Source organism: Zeugodacus cucurbitae, chromosome 3 (assembly GCF_028554725.1).
Source record: "Zeugodacus cucurbitae isolate PBARC_wt_2022May chromosome 3, idZeuCucr1.2, whole genome shotgun sequence".
NCBI classification, from domain to species: Eukaryota; Metazoa; Arthropoda; class Insecta; order Diptera; family Tephritidae; genus Zeugodacus; species Zeugodacus cucurbitae.
In genome coordinates this window covers 72,342,707-72,360,759 of record NC_071668.1, presented here as the reverse complement: position 1 = coordinate 72,360,759, position 18,053 = coordinate 72,342,707, and the positions used below count along the sequence as shown (strand labels likewise).

Sequence of the window (18,053 nt, the reverse complement as noted above, 5' to 3'; positions counted from 1 at the left end):
TATGAAGAAACTTTTGAAGTTTTTATTGAAATTCGAATAGGGCCGAAGACTCAATCATCTTAATCGACAGACTTGTGGTCCATTTCAATACCAAAATTTCTATTAAATTTTGGTTTCTTAATGAACAAAAGTGCTTCCAGACTATTCTACTTCTTTCTGTTTTTTCTCAACTTTCAGCATATTGTTTTACACAAAAGTCCAAAAGCCATTCTATTATTCTTCGTATTATTATTTTGAAATCAATATCATTTGCCATGAACTCGCTGCTGAATACCAGTCATGGCTTCACGTGTTTGTGACTTTATGGAGAACGCGGTTCGCCACAAGGGTATTAACTTCGGTATTTCGCCTCCCCTTTGATTTTACTCGTGATAATAAATATTGGCAGAGCTACGAGGGTAACATACCGTGAATGTGTACACAAAAGAATGTGGACTATAATTTCGCTTTCAGTTTTATTGCTTTATTTTCGTAATTTCACTTATATTTGACTTTAATCCTTTGGGAGTGAGTCCTGCAAAGTGCTGCAGTTGGTGTGTATAGCAGAAATGTAGAGTTTATAGAGTGGAGAGTGGAGTGCTTCCGGTTAAATCGATTTAATTGTTATTTGTATAGGGGAAAATATGGCTGACTAAGTGCTTAAAAATAACGGGGAATATATTTAAAAAAAGTACTTTTCATGCGGTTTCTACTTTTTACAACAACACACACGGCATTTATTTCATTCTTTCTTTTCTCAGATAACATTTGGTGTCCGCAAGCATACAATACAACTAACCAACCCATCAAAAACCACAAATATCAACGAAAGGTTTCATTCAATTCTCGAAAATCCACACACCTGAGCATATAAAGTTCCCCATACGAGCGCAAAATCGACCGCAAAGACGCTGTGGTGTTAGCGGTGGCTGCGGTTGCTCCGCACACGGAGTTGAAGCCACAGAAAAACACCACAAAATCCACACGCGTGTGTCGGTTCTGACCGTTAAGCAACGGCAACCATGAACGTGATGCGTAAATTACGTGGCAATAGCGCCACTGGTGGTTCACCCACTGCGGGTGCGGCGGCAGGTGCCACAGCTAATGGCAATATAACGGGCAGCAGCAGCAGCAACGGCGCAAGCGGTGCACGTGTCGGCGATGAGATAACCGCTGCCACAGATGCACGCATACAAATCAGTTTACACACACTAAAGCAGCTCTTCAACGAGTACACACATCCGAAGGAGGCGCTCAGCGAGCATGAAAGGGACATAAAGCTGTATCAGATGCTGCCATTATTTTGCAAGGTACATTAAAGTTATTTTTAGCTATAATCGGTGGAAAAAAAATTCCATTTCTCATACCCTTTTTTATGCTTCTTCTGCACAGGTCTTCAGCACATGCCCGGCAGCGGATATGAGCGAAAAGTTTTGGGATGTGGTTGCCTTTTGTCAGCAAGTCTCACGTTTGATGGTCAGCGAGATACGTAAACGTGCCTCAAATCAGAGCACTGAGGCGGCGTCAATAGCGATTGTGAAGTTTTTGGAAATCGAAACGACCGAGGAGACGAGCAGCGGCTGGATGTTGCTGTCCACATTGAATTTGTTGGCCAACGGCGATGTGTCGTTGATACAGGTAATGAGCGTTGGTAACAGATTTTAACATTTTTAAGAGGGTCTCAGAAGTACTGTGACCTTAGAAATCTCTTTTAGCCATCCTTTTTCAGAGGGTCTGAGAAGTACTGCGGCCTTAGAGATCGCTTTTTTCCATCAATAAACGGTTCCCGACCTTGATCCCAGAGATTGATATCTGCTTGTGAACTGGGAATATTTTGACTCGAAAAAGATCTTTATGTACACAAGATAGACCTTCCTTACTTAATAACTGCTTCCATATGAGCTAGACCTAAGCACCAGTTTTCCATATAATCTGCCCATCCGATCCGATCTAGTGTAGCTTAATTCCACTAATCAACCTTTGAGATTCCATCGTTCGTGAAGCAAGTAACCTTTTAATCTCAGAAAACTGAGTCGATGTATACGAATTTGTAGAGATATATGTAGATATATACCTGAGTAAATGACCGGCAAAAGCCCTTTCCGTAGACTTTATTATGAAATTTGTTAATCGCATAAGACACTTTGGAAGAATTTCTATTTGATGAAGGTTCCTTTATTGACACTGAAAGTCTTTTAAGAATATCTTATCTTACTTAAGTAAGTAGTATATAAATCTCAACACAAAAATTAGGAATCGAGAGAGAGCTTACACTTCATCGCGCTTTGCGTTCCGAAGAAACAACTTCTCTCTTTTTTATACATTCAAAGCCTTCAGGTTCCTCAATTTGGACTATAAATTTCTTTTCAAGTAATTTTAAGTCATAAAAGCTCAATCACCGCTTTTCGGCTAATTTACGAAACCACTCGTAGCTTAACAGCTGCGTATGAACCCATTTTCCGAATACAAACATCTCAATGTGAGTCCTATGGCGTTGCACAAATTCGATTTCATCTTCAGTTTCCCCATCATCCGAGACGCCAGCAGGCGTTTCGCGCTTCAGGCGTATGAAACTTGCATCGTAGGCGTATGTGGCATGCAACATATACATGCCGCCCGTGGTGAGTGCGGCAATACTTTGCGCTTTGCAATAGAAAAAGTAGCGATGATTCGGCTCCTCCATATCGGTGAGAAAGAGTAAATGAAAGTCATTCTCCGCATGATACATTGACAGCAGTGAGGCGGTGAAATGCATTACAGCACCCAAAGTGGTGGTCACAGCCTCCATTCTTGCGGTGGGACCACGTCCAAACAGATTATTGAGTATACCCAAAGCTGAGTAGATCATGAAACTGGCAAATGTGCCGCAATAGAAGAGATTGTGCGGCAACGGTTCGTTGCGTAAAAAGCCGACCACGTGAAATGTGAGGCAAGCAATGCCCAGCAGCACTTCGAGTATCTTGAAGAAACACCAGATCTCTTGCATTTGTTGTTATTTCTAAGCAGAAACTTTTTACTTTTTAATAAATTATTTTAATTTCAATTATTTATTGACTACTACACAGGTGATGACAGCCGCCGCCGTGCCGTCTACGCTCGTCAAATGTCTTTACTTGTTCTTCGATCTACCCGTTGTGGAGGATGATCCACCGCCGGGCATTGGCGAGTCGGCGAGCGACTTTAATGCTTTCGAGCGTCGCACGCTGCTGCAGAAGGTCTTCGTACAGCTGCTGGTTAAGCTCTGCTCATATCCCTATCCGGCTGAAGAGTTGGCGCGCATGGACGATCTGACACTGCTTTTCTCGGCCATCACATCGCCGTGTCCAACGCATAATATTGTTTGGCGTAAAAATGCTGCGGAAATATTGACGACCATCTCGCGACATGGACTGACCGATGCGGTTGTTAGTTATATACATTGTAAGCTCTCGAACTTGTTGTTATTGTATTGGATTATGTTAATTTTATATTTTTTCCTTTCAGCCAAAGGTTGCATGGCGCTGTGCGTGGATAATATGCAACGTCTGAGCTTCGGCAATCCACTGGAGATTGTCGAAATGTTTGTTACCGTTTTTTGCTTTCTAAAGGATTCTAGTCAAGTGTCACAAATATTACTGGACGATTTCAAAGCATCACAGGGATATCTATTTCTCAGCGATTTTTTGCTCAAGTGAGTTCAAAGCTATTTTTACTAATTTCTAAGTTCATCAAGAACAGTCGAGTCTTCTTATATGAAGTTACCTTCACTGTAGCTTTTACATGAGTCTAGATTTTAAAACCAGAGATCTAAATTCTCCCTCCACCTCTCCTTTAGGTTCGACACAACGCGCACCCATTCCATTGAAGTGCAGGCGGCCATACGCAATCTGGTGCTCATGATCTCCTCGCTGTGCATGTGCGGTTTCAATGAGTTACGTCCGCCACAGGTGCAGAATACACTCTTCAAAATGCAGAACTTTCAAATGCCACAAGCGAGCTCACGTGAAACCTGCGTACGCAACATTTACGCATTCCAAGTGCTGCAAACGGTCTTCCTGAAGTCCACCTCACCGGCGCTTTGTTGCACCATACTCGACGCTATATCGCGTGTCTATCACTCGGAAAACGCCAATTATTTCATACTTGATTCGGAGAATACGCTCAGTCAGTTCACAGAGCGCATACACCTCAAGGGTCCACAGATACAGGAGAAATTCTTCGATTTGCTGGAGTTCATTGTGTTCCAATTGAATTTTGTGCCGTGCAAAGAGTTGATAAGCCTTTCACTGCTGCTGAAGAACAATCATTCGACTAGCTGTAGCATACTCTGCTTGAAGACGCTACTCAATATACTGCGTCACAATGCGGTCTTCAAGGAGGTCTACCTTGAGGTGGGTATACTTGAGGTGTTTGTCACGTGCTTGAACCGTTATGCCGATCATGTGCGTAAGATAACGAAATGCGATGAGAGTGTTGTAGTTGTACCGAGCGAGGAAGAACTAGAGGATCTTATCGATACGCTGGGCAAACATGTGCTCGAAGCGCTCACCATACTACTGAGTGGTAATAATAATAACGCGAATGTGTTTCGTGAATGCGGCGGCGCTAAGTGTATACACGATTTGGTGAAATTCAAACACTGTCGGCCGCAAGCGTTGGGCATCATACGTGAACTGATACTATCTTCGGGTGGTGATGATGACATGCTCTTCATATTGTCCGTCATGCATGCGGTGCCACCATATCAGGTGGAGTTCAAAATACAAATACTCAATATGCTGCTGGGATGCTTGAAGGACTCGCACCGCACGCGCACCGTATTCCGTAAGGTCGGTGGTTTTGTGTATCTCACCAGCGTTTTCGTTTCGCTTGACGGCAAGTTGTGCGACGAACTGTTGGCGAATGTGGAGCCTGATGCGCAGCTGATTACACAAGACGATCTGATATTGTTGTTGCAAATCGTCTGTCAGACGCTGGCGACAGCAATGCGTTTCGAGCCGGCGAATGCGAAATTCTTTCATCAGGAGATTTGCACCGCTTCGCTGTGCGACACTTTGCGGCTGTTGGGTTGCTTTGGCACCGCCACTGAACTTCATGACTTCAAGGGCGAATTCAAGAATGACAGCGCTAAGCAGAAGTACTTTCACGAGGTCTTCGCTGGTGATATACTGAATTTCAGGTGAGTACTTATGAAAATAAACGCTTTAAGTTGGAGAAAACAATTTTTTCTGTCACTCTCTCTGACTCACACAGCTTCAACACGGACATACCACGCTCGCTGTCCTACGTCTGCGTAGTTTACCGCCTGCTGTATAGCATTGCGTTGGACAACTTCGAAACTCCCAATTTGGCCGGCGTCATAACGCTCTTCAGCGACACACACACACGTTCGCCCAGCAAAGAGTTGCCGCCGGCACATCCTAATCAATTGAATCTGACACAGCCCACACCAGAGCCGCGTATTGTGCATCCCGGTGTTGTACTCTGCATGCTGCAACTACTACCGAGCATTGAGCATGAAACTGGTGGCATGTTAGCGCTGAACCTGCAGGTTTATCTCAGCGAGATCATCAAATCTTTGGTGCGCAATGAACGCAATCAACAAATCATGTGCGATTATGGACTCGCCGAGCAGCTATTGAAGATTGCGCGCAATGCGCTCTCTGAAGAATCTAATCCGCTGCACGTGTCCATGCAGTATGTGCTGGAGCGCTTGGCTGCGCAGGCTTTGCAACCCACAGAGCTGCGTGAGTTTCTGCGTCTGGGCGAACCGCTCTCTTGCGCCGATATTGATTTACGCACACCGTATCGCATGGGGGGTCCAGTACCGTTAACGCGTATCAAAACGCTGGTTTCAATGACAACACCGCGTGACTTTCGTGCACACGGTTCGAGTACTCTGCCGCCCTTCGTGGAGATGGATATGTCTGCGGAGGGTTTCGGCTGCTTGTATTTGCCGTCGTTGGCGCCACAGGCTACTGCCACCACAGGTGGTACTATCGACGCCAACACTATAGGTGGCATTGGCGCTGGCGATCGTATATTTCCACCACAGACGGGACTTTCATACTCCACTTGGTTTTGTGTGGAGAAGTTTTCCGATCCAAAAACAGATCCACATTGCGTTCGTCTGCTGACTTTGGTGCGCACCATACACAATCCACGCGAAGAGAACCTGGTTTGTCTGTCCATATTGCTATCGGCGCGTGATAAAGCGATTGTTGTGTCCACGCAAGAAACGCTGGTGACACCTAGTAAAAGTAAGTGTTGCGAAAATGAGGTTAGAATTAAAGCTCATTTATTCATAACTGTTTCATGTTTATTCATGCTTCAAAATGTATCGTACTTCTAACATCGCAATATTTTTAGGTCTCGGCGACTGGGAACCCGAAGGCTCAGACGATAGCAGCGCACGCATTTGGTGTCCCGATTTGCTGCACGAAGGTCAGTGGCATAATCTGGTGGTAGTACTAAACCGCGCTGTTCTGAAGAATTCTAGTCTCTCACTTTACTTGGACGGCACGGTAAGCGTTTCTATACAGTACTTATTTTACTTAAAAATCATATTTAATTCCTCAATCTCTCCACCTCTAGCCCATGCATACACAGAAGCTACATTATATATCACAAAACCCGGGCGCTGGCTCTGTCAATCTCGCCGTGGCCAGTCAAGTCTACGGCTACATCGGCACACCGCCGATTTGGCGTCGTTACTCACGTCTCTGCTGGAAGCAGGGTGTCTGCCATTTGTTGGAGGATGTGCTCACACAACAGACTGTGCACACAATCTACAATTTGGGACCACATTATATGGGTTCACTGCAAGCGCCACAGCTGGGTAAGCAAAGTGAGCCCCTGTCACCCTTAGTACCAGAAGATCGTGTGCTCTTGGGTCTGAATGCAAAGGCGGTTTCACAGCTGACTCTGGTGAAGATACGCAAGGTTTACAGTCGCGTTGATAACAAGTCGATCGCCAAGGTGTTGGGCATGAATTCGCATGAGAATGCCACGCCTATCAGGTAGAGCTTTTATAGATTTATTTTATGAGCTGGCTTTCACTTATTTTTCCTTTGTACTTTCCTTCCTAGAATACTACACAATTCCGCCGGTCACTTGGCAGGCGCTGGACGCTCACTCGGCGGCGTGGTGGTTGGCTATCTGGGTGTGCGTGTGTTCAGTCCACACCCAGTCTCTGCCATGATCGACACTGTGGGCGGCTGCAATGTGTTGTTGGGCATCATCGCCATGGCGCAGGATGTTGAGTCACTTTATGCTGGCGTGAAGGCGCTCACCTGTGTGGTGCGTAGCAATCGCGCGGCGCAAAGCGAAATGGATCGCAAACGTTGCTATCAAACTTTGGGCATGTTCTTTAAAAAGAAAAAGAATCTACTCAACTCACATATACTGCATTTGACATTTGGTCTCGTAGGCACCGTGAGTAGCGGTCAAGACATGTCGGCCATACCGAATGTCACCGCATTCCAGGATCTGCTGTGCGACTTGGAAATTTGGCATAATGCGCCAAACGGCTTGCTGCGCTCACTGCTAGAGCATCTGCTCGAACTAGCCATTGAATCGAATGAGAAGAAACAGAATGTTAAGATTATGGGTAACTTGCAGTTGCTCAATAAACTGCTGCACATCATTATCGACATACAGGATCACTCCACGCGTGAAATACTCTTCAATTTGATTGAAACACTGCTCGGTGGACAGCCGCGTCACAGTGATCTGCTGCTCTTTGGACAATACATCGCCGCTAAGCTGCCGAAAGCCGAACAAATCGAGAAGGCGCTCATCTTGCCGAGCATGCGTATGACGGCGGGCGTTAATGGCAATGCCGCTGGTGTGAACGAGCATGAGCTCATGGCGCAGAACATTTATCTACGCAATCGCTGTCTCTCGCTGTTGCACGGTCTACTCTTCACGCCACGCAACACCGTGAACTATATCATTTGCGATGATATCTCCAAGACATTGGGCATGGATTGGTTGCTGCTCTTCATGCAACCGCATGTACACTTCACCACCGTAATAATAGCGGTGCGCATACTGGTGGTCGTGTGCGCCAATGAGAATTTCATGGTACGTTTTCGCGACTCCACACATAATGGCGGCTACTTGCGCTTCACCGAGATGGTATCGCAGAAGAAAATGTTGGCGCTGGGTGCGCCACAGCTGAATACCGGCACGCAGAGCAGCGCTGGCTCGGTGATTGTGACTACCGCTAATGTTATACAGCATTTGCCGACGCAGATCGCCGGTGAAGTGCGCACCACGGCACTCAGCATACCAGGTGAGAACGTTTTTATCTATTCCTTTAACAAAATCATAATTTAAAATTGTCTCCTCCTAGGCTATCAAATGCTCGAGTGGCTGCTCACGCATCATCTCGATGTGCCCGAGTTGTATTTCCTTATCACCGCTTTGATTATGGGTCAACCAGTGAAAATGCTTGCCAGCGAGCATACAAAATTCGATTTGGATCGCGTGCGTCACTTCTTGTGGGGCACACCACCCTCTTCGACTGCGCCACTACCAAAAATGAGCGTCTGTCCTGAAGCGGTTTGCGTGCTACTCGGCATGGTGCGCGCCATCGTGCATGCTGCAGAGTGCGCCAAGTGGCTCAATAGCCACCCAGAGACAATAATACAGCTGCTCTTCAATTTGTATCAGAATGTTACCGACTTCATGCCCGTTATGATGTCCGGCGATGTCATCACCTCACTGGTCGCAGTGCTATTTCCGAACTCGAAGGACTCTAGCGCTGATTCCGAACCGAATAGCGGTAACTCAACACCCACCGATAACGGCACAGGCGCTTACTTGTTGCACGCAAACAGCGTAACAAGTGCACCGGCGCATAAGCTAACACAGCACCCAGTGCGCAAATGTATTATTGATTTTCTGCGTGTGATTGTGGTCGATTCGCTGAGCTTGAATATGCATGGCAAGACTACACCAGTCATCGATCTGGTGCTCGACGCCTCACCGGAGTCCGCGGAGATGACGTTGCAAGTGGAGTATCAGACAGAAATTATTACCGCTTTGATGGAGCATCTGCTCGCCGCCGATGTGTTGGTGGGCGAACAGGCCGCTTTATCCATTGTGCCGTTGTTGCAGAGTCATACTCAACACATAGCGCCCAATGTGTTCTACTTCACCGCGCGTGTGGTGGATAAAATGTGGCAGGGTTGCTTAACACGCAATCCACATGACATTTTCGATTTCGTAATCAAGTTGATAGCGCAAGCGAAGCGTCGCTCCTCCTCGTTGACAATCGAACAGCTACATCATTCACTCAATCGCACCATACTTTACTTGTTGTCACGTCCCACAGAGTCCATAACGGAGCAGATGAGTGTGTTGGAGGCTTTGCATAATATAATCACACATCGTTTGCTCATCTTCGGCGCCGGCAATCACGAATTGGAGTTCATCGGTTGTCTCACATATTGTCTGTTGCAATTGACATCGGATATGAAGATTATTTTGGAACCGGCGACTAGTAGGAATACAACATGGCATGTAAATCCACAAACCGACACGGTCGAACCGAAGGATGAGGATCTCAATCAGTTGCAGGTAGGTTTCTCATATATAATTTAAAAATATATATTCCTAAACGTTCACTTCTTCACACACAGGGTCGCAATTTGATTGTGGGCGCCGCTTTTCGCGTGTGGGAGGAACTATATGTTTGCAAAAAGCCCGCCATCGAGGAGGTCTTCAAAATATCACTAACCCCACCGCCACCCAATTCCAAAGCGCCCGATTTGCAGAGCACACGCGAGCAGGTTATGGAGCTGGCCTCGAAGCTGTGGTTCAACTATGTCGATGCTGAACGTAAGGCCTCGTATCGCATACCATGGGAGATACACAATCAGATACAATCGAAAATACAGAAAGTCACAGGCGGTTTAACGCGTCTAGCGAGTCGTACGAAAGTCAAAAAGGACGAGCTCGTGCGCACAAAATCTACGATGAGCAAGGAGAATGCGTTTGATTGCACCGGCATACATGTGCAACTAATTAAGTGAGTAGTTGTAGAGGGAGGTGGATAGTAGATTTCTTATTTTTTTTGTTCCGCTACACAGGGACCTTTGGGAGCTGCGCTGTAAGCAGTACATACAAATGCAGCAACATACACAACGTTACGTCTATCAAGACTGGATACAATCGGAGACGGAGTTGACACGTGAACGCGGCTTATGGGGTCCTGAGGGTAGTTCCTCGCTCGACAAATGGATTTTGGATACGACAGAGGGTCCACATCGCATGCGCAAAAAGACAATGCGTAATGATCTCTTTTATTTCCATTATCCTTACAGACCCGAAATTGATTTGCCAGATAATGTAAGTGACATTTAATTGAGGTGGGTGAGCAACAACTAATACCGCTCTCTCTCTCTCTCTCTCCCAACAGCGTCAATTAAAATACAAGGTGGCCACCAGTTTGGATAGTAAAATCTACTACACACATTGTCAGCAACCGCCGCGCATACTTTGTGAAACCGAATCCCTACAGCAACAACATTCAATACAACAACAATACTCAGTGGAAGCAAATAATGCGAAGCATGCCGCGCAGCATCAAAACTCCGAAACACAGGGAAGCGGCGGCACTCCACCACCACACTCACCAGCAGAGGCAGCTACACGCTTGCAAAATCCACAAGAATCCATAGACACTGGTGCACCCGAAGAGGATGAGGAGGAAGAGGACACCTCTATGATGTCCGATAATGAAACATTCCTGCGGTTGCTGGAGGAGCAGGAGAAAATCTCATTTATGTTCCGCTGTGCGCGCATACAAGGTCTGGATACCTTCGAGGGTTTGTTGTTGTTCGGCAAGGAGCATTGTTACATAGTCGATGGTTTCACATTGTTAAAGAATCGCGAAATACGCGACATAGACACTTTGCCACCGGGCGCTTACGAGCCGATTATACCGAACTCCGGTGGTCCGACGCGCACGCAGAAGGCGCGTCAGTGTTCGAAATTTGCTTACGAGGAGATTCGGGAGGTGCATAAGCGCCGCTATTTGTTGCAACCGATTGCTTTGGAGGTCTTCTCGGAGGATGGACGCAATTACTTATTGAGTTTTCCGCGTAAAGTTCGGAATAAGGTGTATCAACGCTTCATGGCGCAGGCTACGGCCATCAATGACAATGCACAACTGTCGGTGGCTGGGCAAAAGCGCACAGCAAGCGTGGAGCAAACATCGGGCATATTCAGTAGTCTCATTGGCGAGACGTCGGTCACGCAACGTTGGGTGGTAAGTGGAAAGAATTAATATAACAGTTATGATACTTCGACCATTTTTCGAGGGTTTAGGAAGCAGTACTAAAGAATAGAGCTCGAAAACGAATTCCTAACCAAACTTTTTTCTACTTCTTAGCGCGGTGAAATCTCCAACTTCCAATACTTAATGCATTTGAATACGCTGGCCGGTCGCTCCTACAATGATCTCATGCAATATCCAGTCTTCCCTTGGATAGTCGCTGACTACGAGTCGGAAGAGTTGGATTTGTCAAATCCGAAGACATTCCGTGACTTCTCCAAGCCGATGGGTGCGCAATCGGAAGAGCGTTTAGAGCAGTTCCAGAAGCGTTTCAAGGTGAAGAGTAAATCATTTTTAACTTATTTCTTGTACTCACAACTTTCTTTCTCTCTCTTTCGACTTTAAGGAGTGGGATGATCCGCACGGTGAGACGCCACCTTATCACTATGGCACCCACTACAGTTCCGCTATGATTGTTTGCTCATACTTGGTGCGTTTGGAACCGTTTACACAGCATTTCTTGCGCTTGCAAGGCGGTCACTTCGATTTAGCCGATCGAATGTTTCATAGCATACGAGAGGCATGGCTCTCCGCATCCAAATTCAATATGGCCGATGTGAAAGAGTTGATACCGGAATTTTTCTATCTACCAGAGTTTTTGAATAATGGCAATAATTTTGATTTGGGTGAGTACGGATTAATATAAAACATATTTGAGCTACTCTAATTGCTCTCCTTTCAAAACAGGCACAAAACAGAATGGCGATACATTGAACCATGTCATACTACCACCTTGGGCTAAACAGGATCCACGCGAGTTTATACGCGTGCATCGCAGTGCCTTGGAGTGTGACTATGTCAGTCAGAATCTGCATTTGGTGAGTCTTAAGAGACACAAATAGGCTTAAGTGTTACTATTGTTTCTCGGTATTTTCAGTGGATCGACTTGATATTTGGTTGTAAGCAACAAGGACCCGCTGCCGTGGAGGCTGTGAATGTTTTCCATCATCTCTTCTATGAGGGCAATGTGGATATTTACAAGTAAGTTCATCTTTTTGCAGCCAAAAGTAATTTTCTTCTATAACATATAAAACAATTACGTCTATCCGCAGTATCGATGATCCGCTGAAGAAGAATGCCACCATCGGCTTTATCAATAATTTTGGTCAGATACCGAAGCAGCTGTTTAAGAAGGCGCATCCTGCTAAGAAAATGTCCAACTCACGTCACTCCACACTAATCGATCCGGGCGCTTTAATACAGGGCAATACCACCGTTTTACAATCAGAACGTCTGTTCTTCCATAATTTAAATAACCTCAAACCGAGCCTGCAGCCAATTAAGGAACTGAAAGGACCAGTTGGTCAGATATTACAACCGGATAAGACTGTGTTTGCCGTCGAACAGAATAAGGTGAAGTGAATTTGATAAAAAAAAATAATCGTTGCTTTTTCATTACCGTCTTTCTTTATGGTTCTGCAGGTCATGATGCCACCCTCCTACACGAAGTACATCGCTTGGGGCTTTGCCGATCACTCACTGCGCATTGGTCTCTACGACTCCGATCGCGCTTCATTCGTCTCCGAGGCGGCCGCACAAAATTCTGGCGAAATACTTTGCTGCGCCTGCCCGAATGGCAAGATGATCGTGACCGCCGGCACAAGTTCGGTCGTGACAATTTGGAAATTCGATGCGAACCGCAAGAGTCTCACGGTACGCAACTCGTTGCATGGACACACTGATGCCGTGACTTGCTTGGCGGCAAGTGCTGCTTACAATGTCATCATTTCGGGTTCACGTGACGGCACCGCGATCGTTTGGGACATGACACGCTTCACATTCGTGCGACAGCTGCGTGGTCATGCGGGTGTTGTGGCCGCTGTCGCGATCAATGATCTCACTGGCGACATAGCGACCTGTTCGGCCACTTGGCTGCATGTTTGGTCCATCAATGGCGATCCACTGGCGATGGTGAACACGTGTGTGGGCAGTGCGGATCGCATGCAGCAGATCTTGTGTGTTGCGTTCTCACAGATACGTGAGTGGGATCAAGAGAATGTGGTGATCACCGGTTCCACGGACGGTGTGGTGCGGGTATGTAGAAATATGGATTGGGTTTAAGTGAAATACTTGTGCTTATTGAAAATTATTTCTTAATTTTAGATGTGGTCCTTGGAGTATACGCAAGTGCCCATCGAACGTAAGCTGAAACGCGTCACCGAAGTGAGTTCGCAAGATCGGCCAGGCAGCACGGAGCCTGAGCACTCCAGCGATACAAAGGATGGCGGCAAGCTGAGTATACTCAAACAAATGAAGAGTCTCTCGATACAGGATGAAAATGGTAAGCTGCTTTTATTACCCCTTATCATTAATCTTTAACTAATTTTCTTCTCCCTCAAAAGTCATCGCCAAATCTGGTTCGGAGAGTAGCATATCAGAAGCTTCAGCGCATTCACAACACTCCACACATTCCGACAAGGCAGCGGAGGAGCAGCCAGAGTCAGAGCACAAAGCTAATAAGGATGCTGCTGGTAGGCGGAAAAGCTCTTTGTCTGGCGCTAAGTCTTTGCACGAAATGAAGGCATCAACAGTGGAGGGGGAAAGCATAGCTAGCAAATGTGTTGAGGGTACGAAAAAATATTTAGATTCATAGTTCAATTAAAAATAATAATTTTTTATCGATTTGCAGAGGAGGAGCGTACAATACGTCCCAGCAAGTCAGACACAAGTCTAACGGATGGCTTCGTGATGGTGGACAATGATAAAGTGAAGAGTGAACAGTCGCTGAGAAAAGGTAATTTTCATGGAGGCCAGACGATTTCACATCACATGGATTGTATTCAAACTAACAGATTTGATCCGAATAATTTTGAGACCGGTTTACATAAAATTTACCGAATGACATCACATCATTACTACTGTGTGATATGACATTAGCGAAATTACATGATATCAAATCAATGAAATCATATGATATCATATCAAATGACATAATAATCTGATAATATAATATTAATAAAATGACATCACATCATTACTGTCATGTGATATCACACCATCGAAATCACGTGATCTCAAATCAATGAAATCATATGATATCATATCATTTGACATATCCCACGAGATCATATTGTTCACATCACAATAGAAAAAATTAAAAAAAAAACAAAGTATTTATAGCTATCGATCAAATCTAACTAAAATCACATCTTACAGAAGCTTAAAAATCTATCAAATTGCCTTCAACGCTAACAATTGATCACTTGATTTGAGATCACGTCGGAACTTTTAAGCTTTTCAAATACTTTTCTCTCATCATAATATGTTATTTCCTAATATTCATCTCTCTCTCTCTCCTCTCCTAGGCTTCAAATGGCAACGTCAATTAATGTTCCGCTCCAAACTCACCATGCACACAGCATACGATCGCAAAGATAATAACGAACCGGCGAGCATAACTTCGCTAACGGTTTCGAAAGATCACAAAATCTTGTATGTGGGTAAGTAGTAAAGAGAAAATTATATCAAAAGAAATGAAAACTCACTGAAAATATATAAATTCAACACAGGTGATGCACGCGGCCGCATATTCTCGTGGAGCGTTACCGAACAGCCGGGTCGTGGCGTAGCCGATCATTGGCTGAAGGACGAAGTCACCGATCAGTGTGTGAAATGTCACGTGAAGTGAGTGTGATTTTGGAAATTTAGTGCTTTTAGAAAAAAAATATATTTTTGAAAAATTAAATTTTTTTTAAACAAAATTAAAATATTTTAAAAATTTTAAGAAAATCTAAATATTATTTCAAAATTTTATATTTTTGTAAAAATTTTTATTTTTTTTTAAATTTTTTTTGGAAAATTTTCATTCTTTAATATGTTTCATTATTTTAAGAATTTTTTTAATTTAAATTTTTATACAATTTGTAAAAAAAATTAAATTTTTTTGAAATTTTATTAAATATTTTTTTTGGAAAATTATTTTATTTTGGAAAATTTAATATGTATTTTTAGAAGAAAAAAATATGATTTTACTATTGAAAACAAATTTTTATATTTCGAAATTTGTGAAATGAGTGTGATTTCGATTCCGATATTTTTATTTTTATATTTTTTATATTTAAAAAATATATGTTTAAAAAAAATTATATTTCTGAAAACTTAAATTTTATTTGAAATATTTTCCATTATTTGAATACGATTTTATAAGTAAAAAAAAAATAAATTGTTTCATACAAAAATTAATATACTTTGGAAATTTTTAAAAATTGTTTTTTGAAAAAATTTTTTATATTAGAAATTTTTTGATTTTTGAATTAAAGAAAAATATATTATTATTGGAAACAAATTTATTTTATTAGAATTTTTTATATATTTGCAATTTATGAAATTTAAAAAATTTGAAAAATTTAAAAATATTTAAAAATTTTAAATATTAAAAAAAAATAAAATTTAAAAAATTTAAAGTGTTAAAAAATTAAATTTTTGAAATTCTTTGAAAATTTGAAACTATTTTTATATTTTTTTGAATTTAATATTTTCGATTTTTTTATATATTTGTAAACATCATAAAAAGTATATTATTATTGGAAATAAATTTGCAGTATTAGAATTTCTTTATATTTTCGTTTAAATTGTATATTATAAAAAATAATATATTTTGAAAATATTGCATTAAAAAAAAATTTAATAATTTTTTTATATTATATTTAAAAAAATATAAAAATTATATTCCTAATTTTTTATTTTAGAAAAATATTATATTCCTAATTTTATTCTTTTTTTATTTTGGAAAAAAAATATTAGATTTTAAAAATAATTTTTATATTTTTTTGGAATAAAATATTTTTGGTGAATATATTTTGTAATTTCTGTATATTTTAACTGCTAAAATGTAAATTTAATATATTTTCGAAAATTCAAATTTCGTATTTTACTCTATTTCCTACCAACAGATTCAATCTCTACGAGCGCAAGCACCACTGTCGCAACTGTGGCCAGGTGTTCTGCAACAAGTGCAGCCGCTTCGAATCGGAAATCTCGCGTTTGCGCATACTGAAGCCCGTGCGTGTGTGTCAGGCCTGCTATAGTCAATTACGCGCCAACTCAGTGGATAATTAAACACAAACAAAAAAAGAAATTGAAAAACCTACTTGTTGTAAATTTAAGACAAAAACATGCAAAGAATTAGCAATAATTATAACAACAACGGCTTTATAGTTTATTTCGATTAATATTTTTTTATATTATATACGCGTATATTATTATTATACTTGTATATGTATTATATGTCAGTTTCTACACGATTTTTTGTTGAAAGTTTTTTAAATTTGTATATAACTACTATAATTACTAATTTTGTAATTTTTATGCATGTATTTTTTAAGCTGTTTTCTATTTTGTATTTGTATTTGTATTTTAAAATCTCATACGACAGATATTATTGTGTGTCACCATCAAACAAGAAGGCTGTTTTATAATGCTATTTACAATTACATTACATTTTATTTAAATTTAATTTCACAAACTAAGCAAATGCCAATGTGAAGACACTTTAAGAGCAAATAAAGAATAAATAAACAAATAAAAAATTAAAAAAAAAATAACCTTTTACACACAACTCGTCCCAAAGCTCTTCTATTTCTAATGTACAAGAAACTTTTTATACTTTCTATTTATTTATTACGACAACTACTGATAAAATAGCATATTTTTTAAAATTACTAGAAATTATTATTTAAAGACAAAATGGTAAAAAAAAATAAAAATTATGAAAAATAAATATATTTCATAAAAAAAGATAAAAATAAATATTGCAAAAGCTTTATTGCCGCTTAAGCAAATAGCAAACCAAATGTGTCTAACAATAATAAGGAAAACCAATAATAATATTAATAATAAGAAAACAATGCGCTTGCTTGAAACTAAACAAAGAAATATGTGCAACGTGTATACTTGGCGAAATGCATGCTGAGTTTGCAGCTAAAGAGAAAAAAATTAAATAAAAAATATAAAAAGTAAAAATAAATTAAAATATAAAAATTAAAAGTATAAAAAAAAATTAAAATTATAAAAAACATGTTAACCCTAAATAAATATTGTAATTTATTGCATTGTACTTGTAAACTAATTGTAGTAGCAAATATTACGCGCACATCTATCATTTACGCCGCGTACTTTCACGAACTCTATAAATATTTCCATAAATATACAGATACATACTCTCTAAAAAAAATAAAAAATAAAATATGAAAAAAAAATATTCAAAAAATCGCAAACCACACCAGCCACAAAGCGCGCATGCTGTTATTGTTATTGTATTGTATTTATGCATATTACAAAGCGTTTGCTAAATATTGTAATTGCAACTACTGTCAAAGCGCGTGCAAAGCGACAAGCAAAAATTATATGCAAAATTTGCGCAGAAAATTTGTGTTTATGCATTTCAGAAAAATATATAATAATAAATAAAGAGAAAAATATTAAAATATATGATGAGAGCACAATAATAAAGCATAGAATTATTAAAACAAAAAATTAAAACAAAAATTATTGAAAACCACATATTCGCATGTATTCGTGCTGCAAAAGATAATGACAAAAGTATTACGATATAAATAAATTATAAAAGGCAACAAATTAAGACAAATTGTATTAGAAAATTTAGCGATATAAAAAGACAAAGAAAGAAATGTTTATGCTTATAAAATTGCAAAATATATTAGAGAAATTAGTTGAAAAAAAAAACAAATATAATTTTTTGTTGTGTTTTCATTTGCTGAGGATATATTTCTATGCAAATTGTTGTTGGAAT

At 41.0% G+C, this 18,053-nt stretch overlaps 2 protein-coding genes across 4 annotated transcripts in view; one reads left to right on the top strand and one right to left on the bottom strand.

The window, feature by feature from the left end:
• Positions 1 to 17,791, top strand: part of LOC105218170 (WD repeat and FYVE domain-containing protein 3) — a 35,566-nt gene extending 17,775 nt beyond the window's left edge. For all 3 annotated transcript variants that reach the window (XM_011193588.3, XM_054226567.1, XM_054226568.1), the window contains 25 exons: positions 741 to 1,289; positions 1,372 to 1,617; positions 3,045 to 3,399; positions 3,463 to 3,649; positions 3,794 to 5,137; positions 5,212 to 6,218; positions 6,328 to 6,482; positions 6,553 to 6,977; positions 7,047 to 8,254; positions 8,315 to 9,543; positions 9,606 to 9,994; positions 10,056 to 10,314; positions 10,385 to 11,236; positions 11,360 to 11,578; positions 11,649 to 11,928; positions 11,990 to 12,120; positions 12,180 to 12,283; positions 12,355 to 12,655; positions 12,725 to 13,336; positions 13,406 to 13,583; positions 13,645 to 13,869; positions 13,932 to 14,036; positions 14,608 to 14,742; positions 14,812 to 14,926; positions 16,195 to 17,791. In XM_011193588.3, the coding sequence (XP_011191890.2) occupies positions 1,002 to 1,289; positions 1,372 to 1,617; positions 3,045 to 3,399; positions 3,463 to 3,649; positions 3,794 to 5,137; positions 5,212 to 6,218; positions 6,328 to 6,482; positions 6,553 to 6,977; positions 7,047 to 8,254; positions 8,315 to 9,543; positions 9,606 to 9,994; positions 10,056 to 10,314; positions 10,385 to 11,236; positions 11,360 to 11,578; positions 11,649 to 11,928; positions 11,990 to 12,120; positions 12,180 to 12,283; positions 12,355 to 12,655; positions 12,725 to 13,336; positions 13,406 to 13,583; positions 13,645 to 13,869; positions 13,932 to 14,036; positions 14,608 to 14,742; positions 14,812 to 14,926; positions 16,195 to 16,360 (10,515 nt within the window). In that variant the 5' untranslated portion in view covers positions 741 to 1,001 and the 3' untranslated portion in view covers positions 16,361 to 17,791. The remainder of the gene's footprint in view (positions 1 to 740; positions 1,290 to 1,371; positions 1,618 to 3,044; positions 3,400 to 3,462; positions 3,650 to 3,793; positions 5,138 to 5,211; positions 6,219 to 6,327; positions 6,483 to 6,552; positions 6,978 to 7,046; positions 8,255 to 8,314; positions 9,544 to 9,605; positions 9,995 to 10,055; positions 10,315 to 10,384; positions 11,237 to 11,359; positions 11,579 to 11,648; positions 11,929 to 11,989; positions 12,121 to 12,179; positions 12,284 to 12,354; positions 12,656 to 12,724; positions 13,337 to 13,405; positions 13,584 to 13,644; positions 13,870 to 13,931; positions 14,037 to 14,607; positions 14,743 to 14,811; positions 14,927 to 16,194) is intronic.
• Positions 2,360 to 3,031, bottom strand: LOC105218169 (uncharacterized). Its single transcript, XM_011193587.3, has one exon. It carries the CDS (start codon positions 2,963 to 2,965, stop codon positions 2,375 to 2,377), a length of 591 nt encoding a protein of 196 aa, XP_011191889.1. The 5' UTR covers positions 2,966 to 3,031; the 3' UTR covers positions 2,360 to 2,374.
• Positions 17,792 to 18,053: the final 262 nt, after the last annotated feature.

Excerpts from the sequence above, each read along its gene's own strand:
- LOC105218169 (XM_011193587.3), bottom strand. The coding sequence starts at position 2,965 with ATGCAAGAGATCTGGTGTTTCTTCAAGATACTCGAAGTGCTGCTGGGC.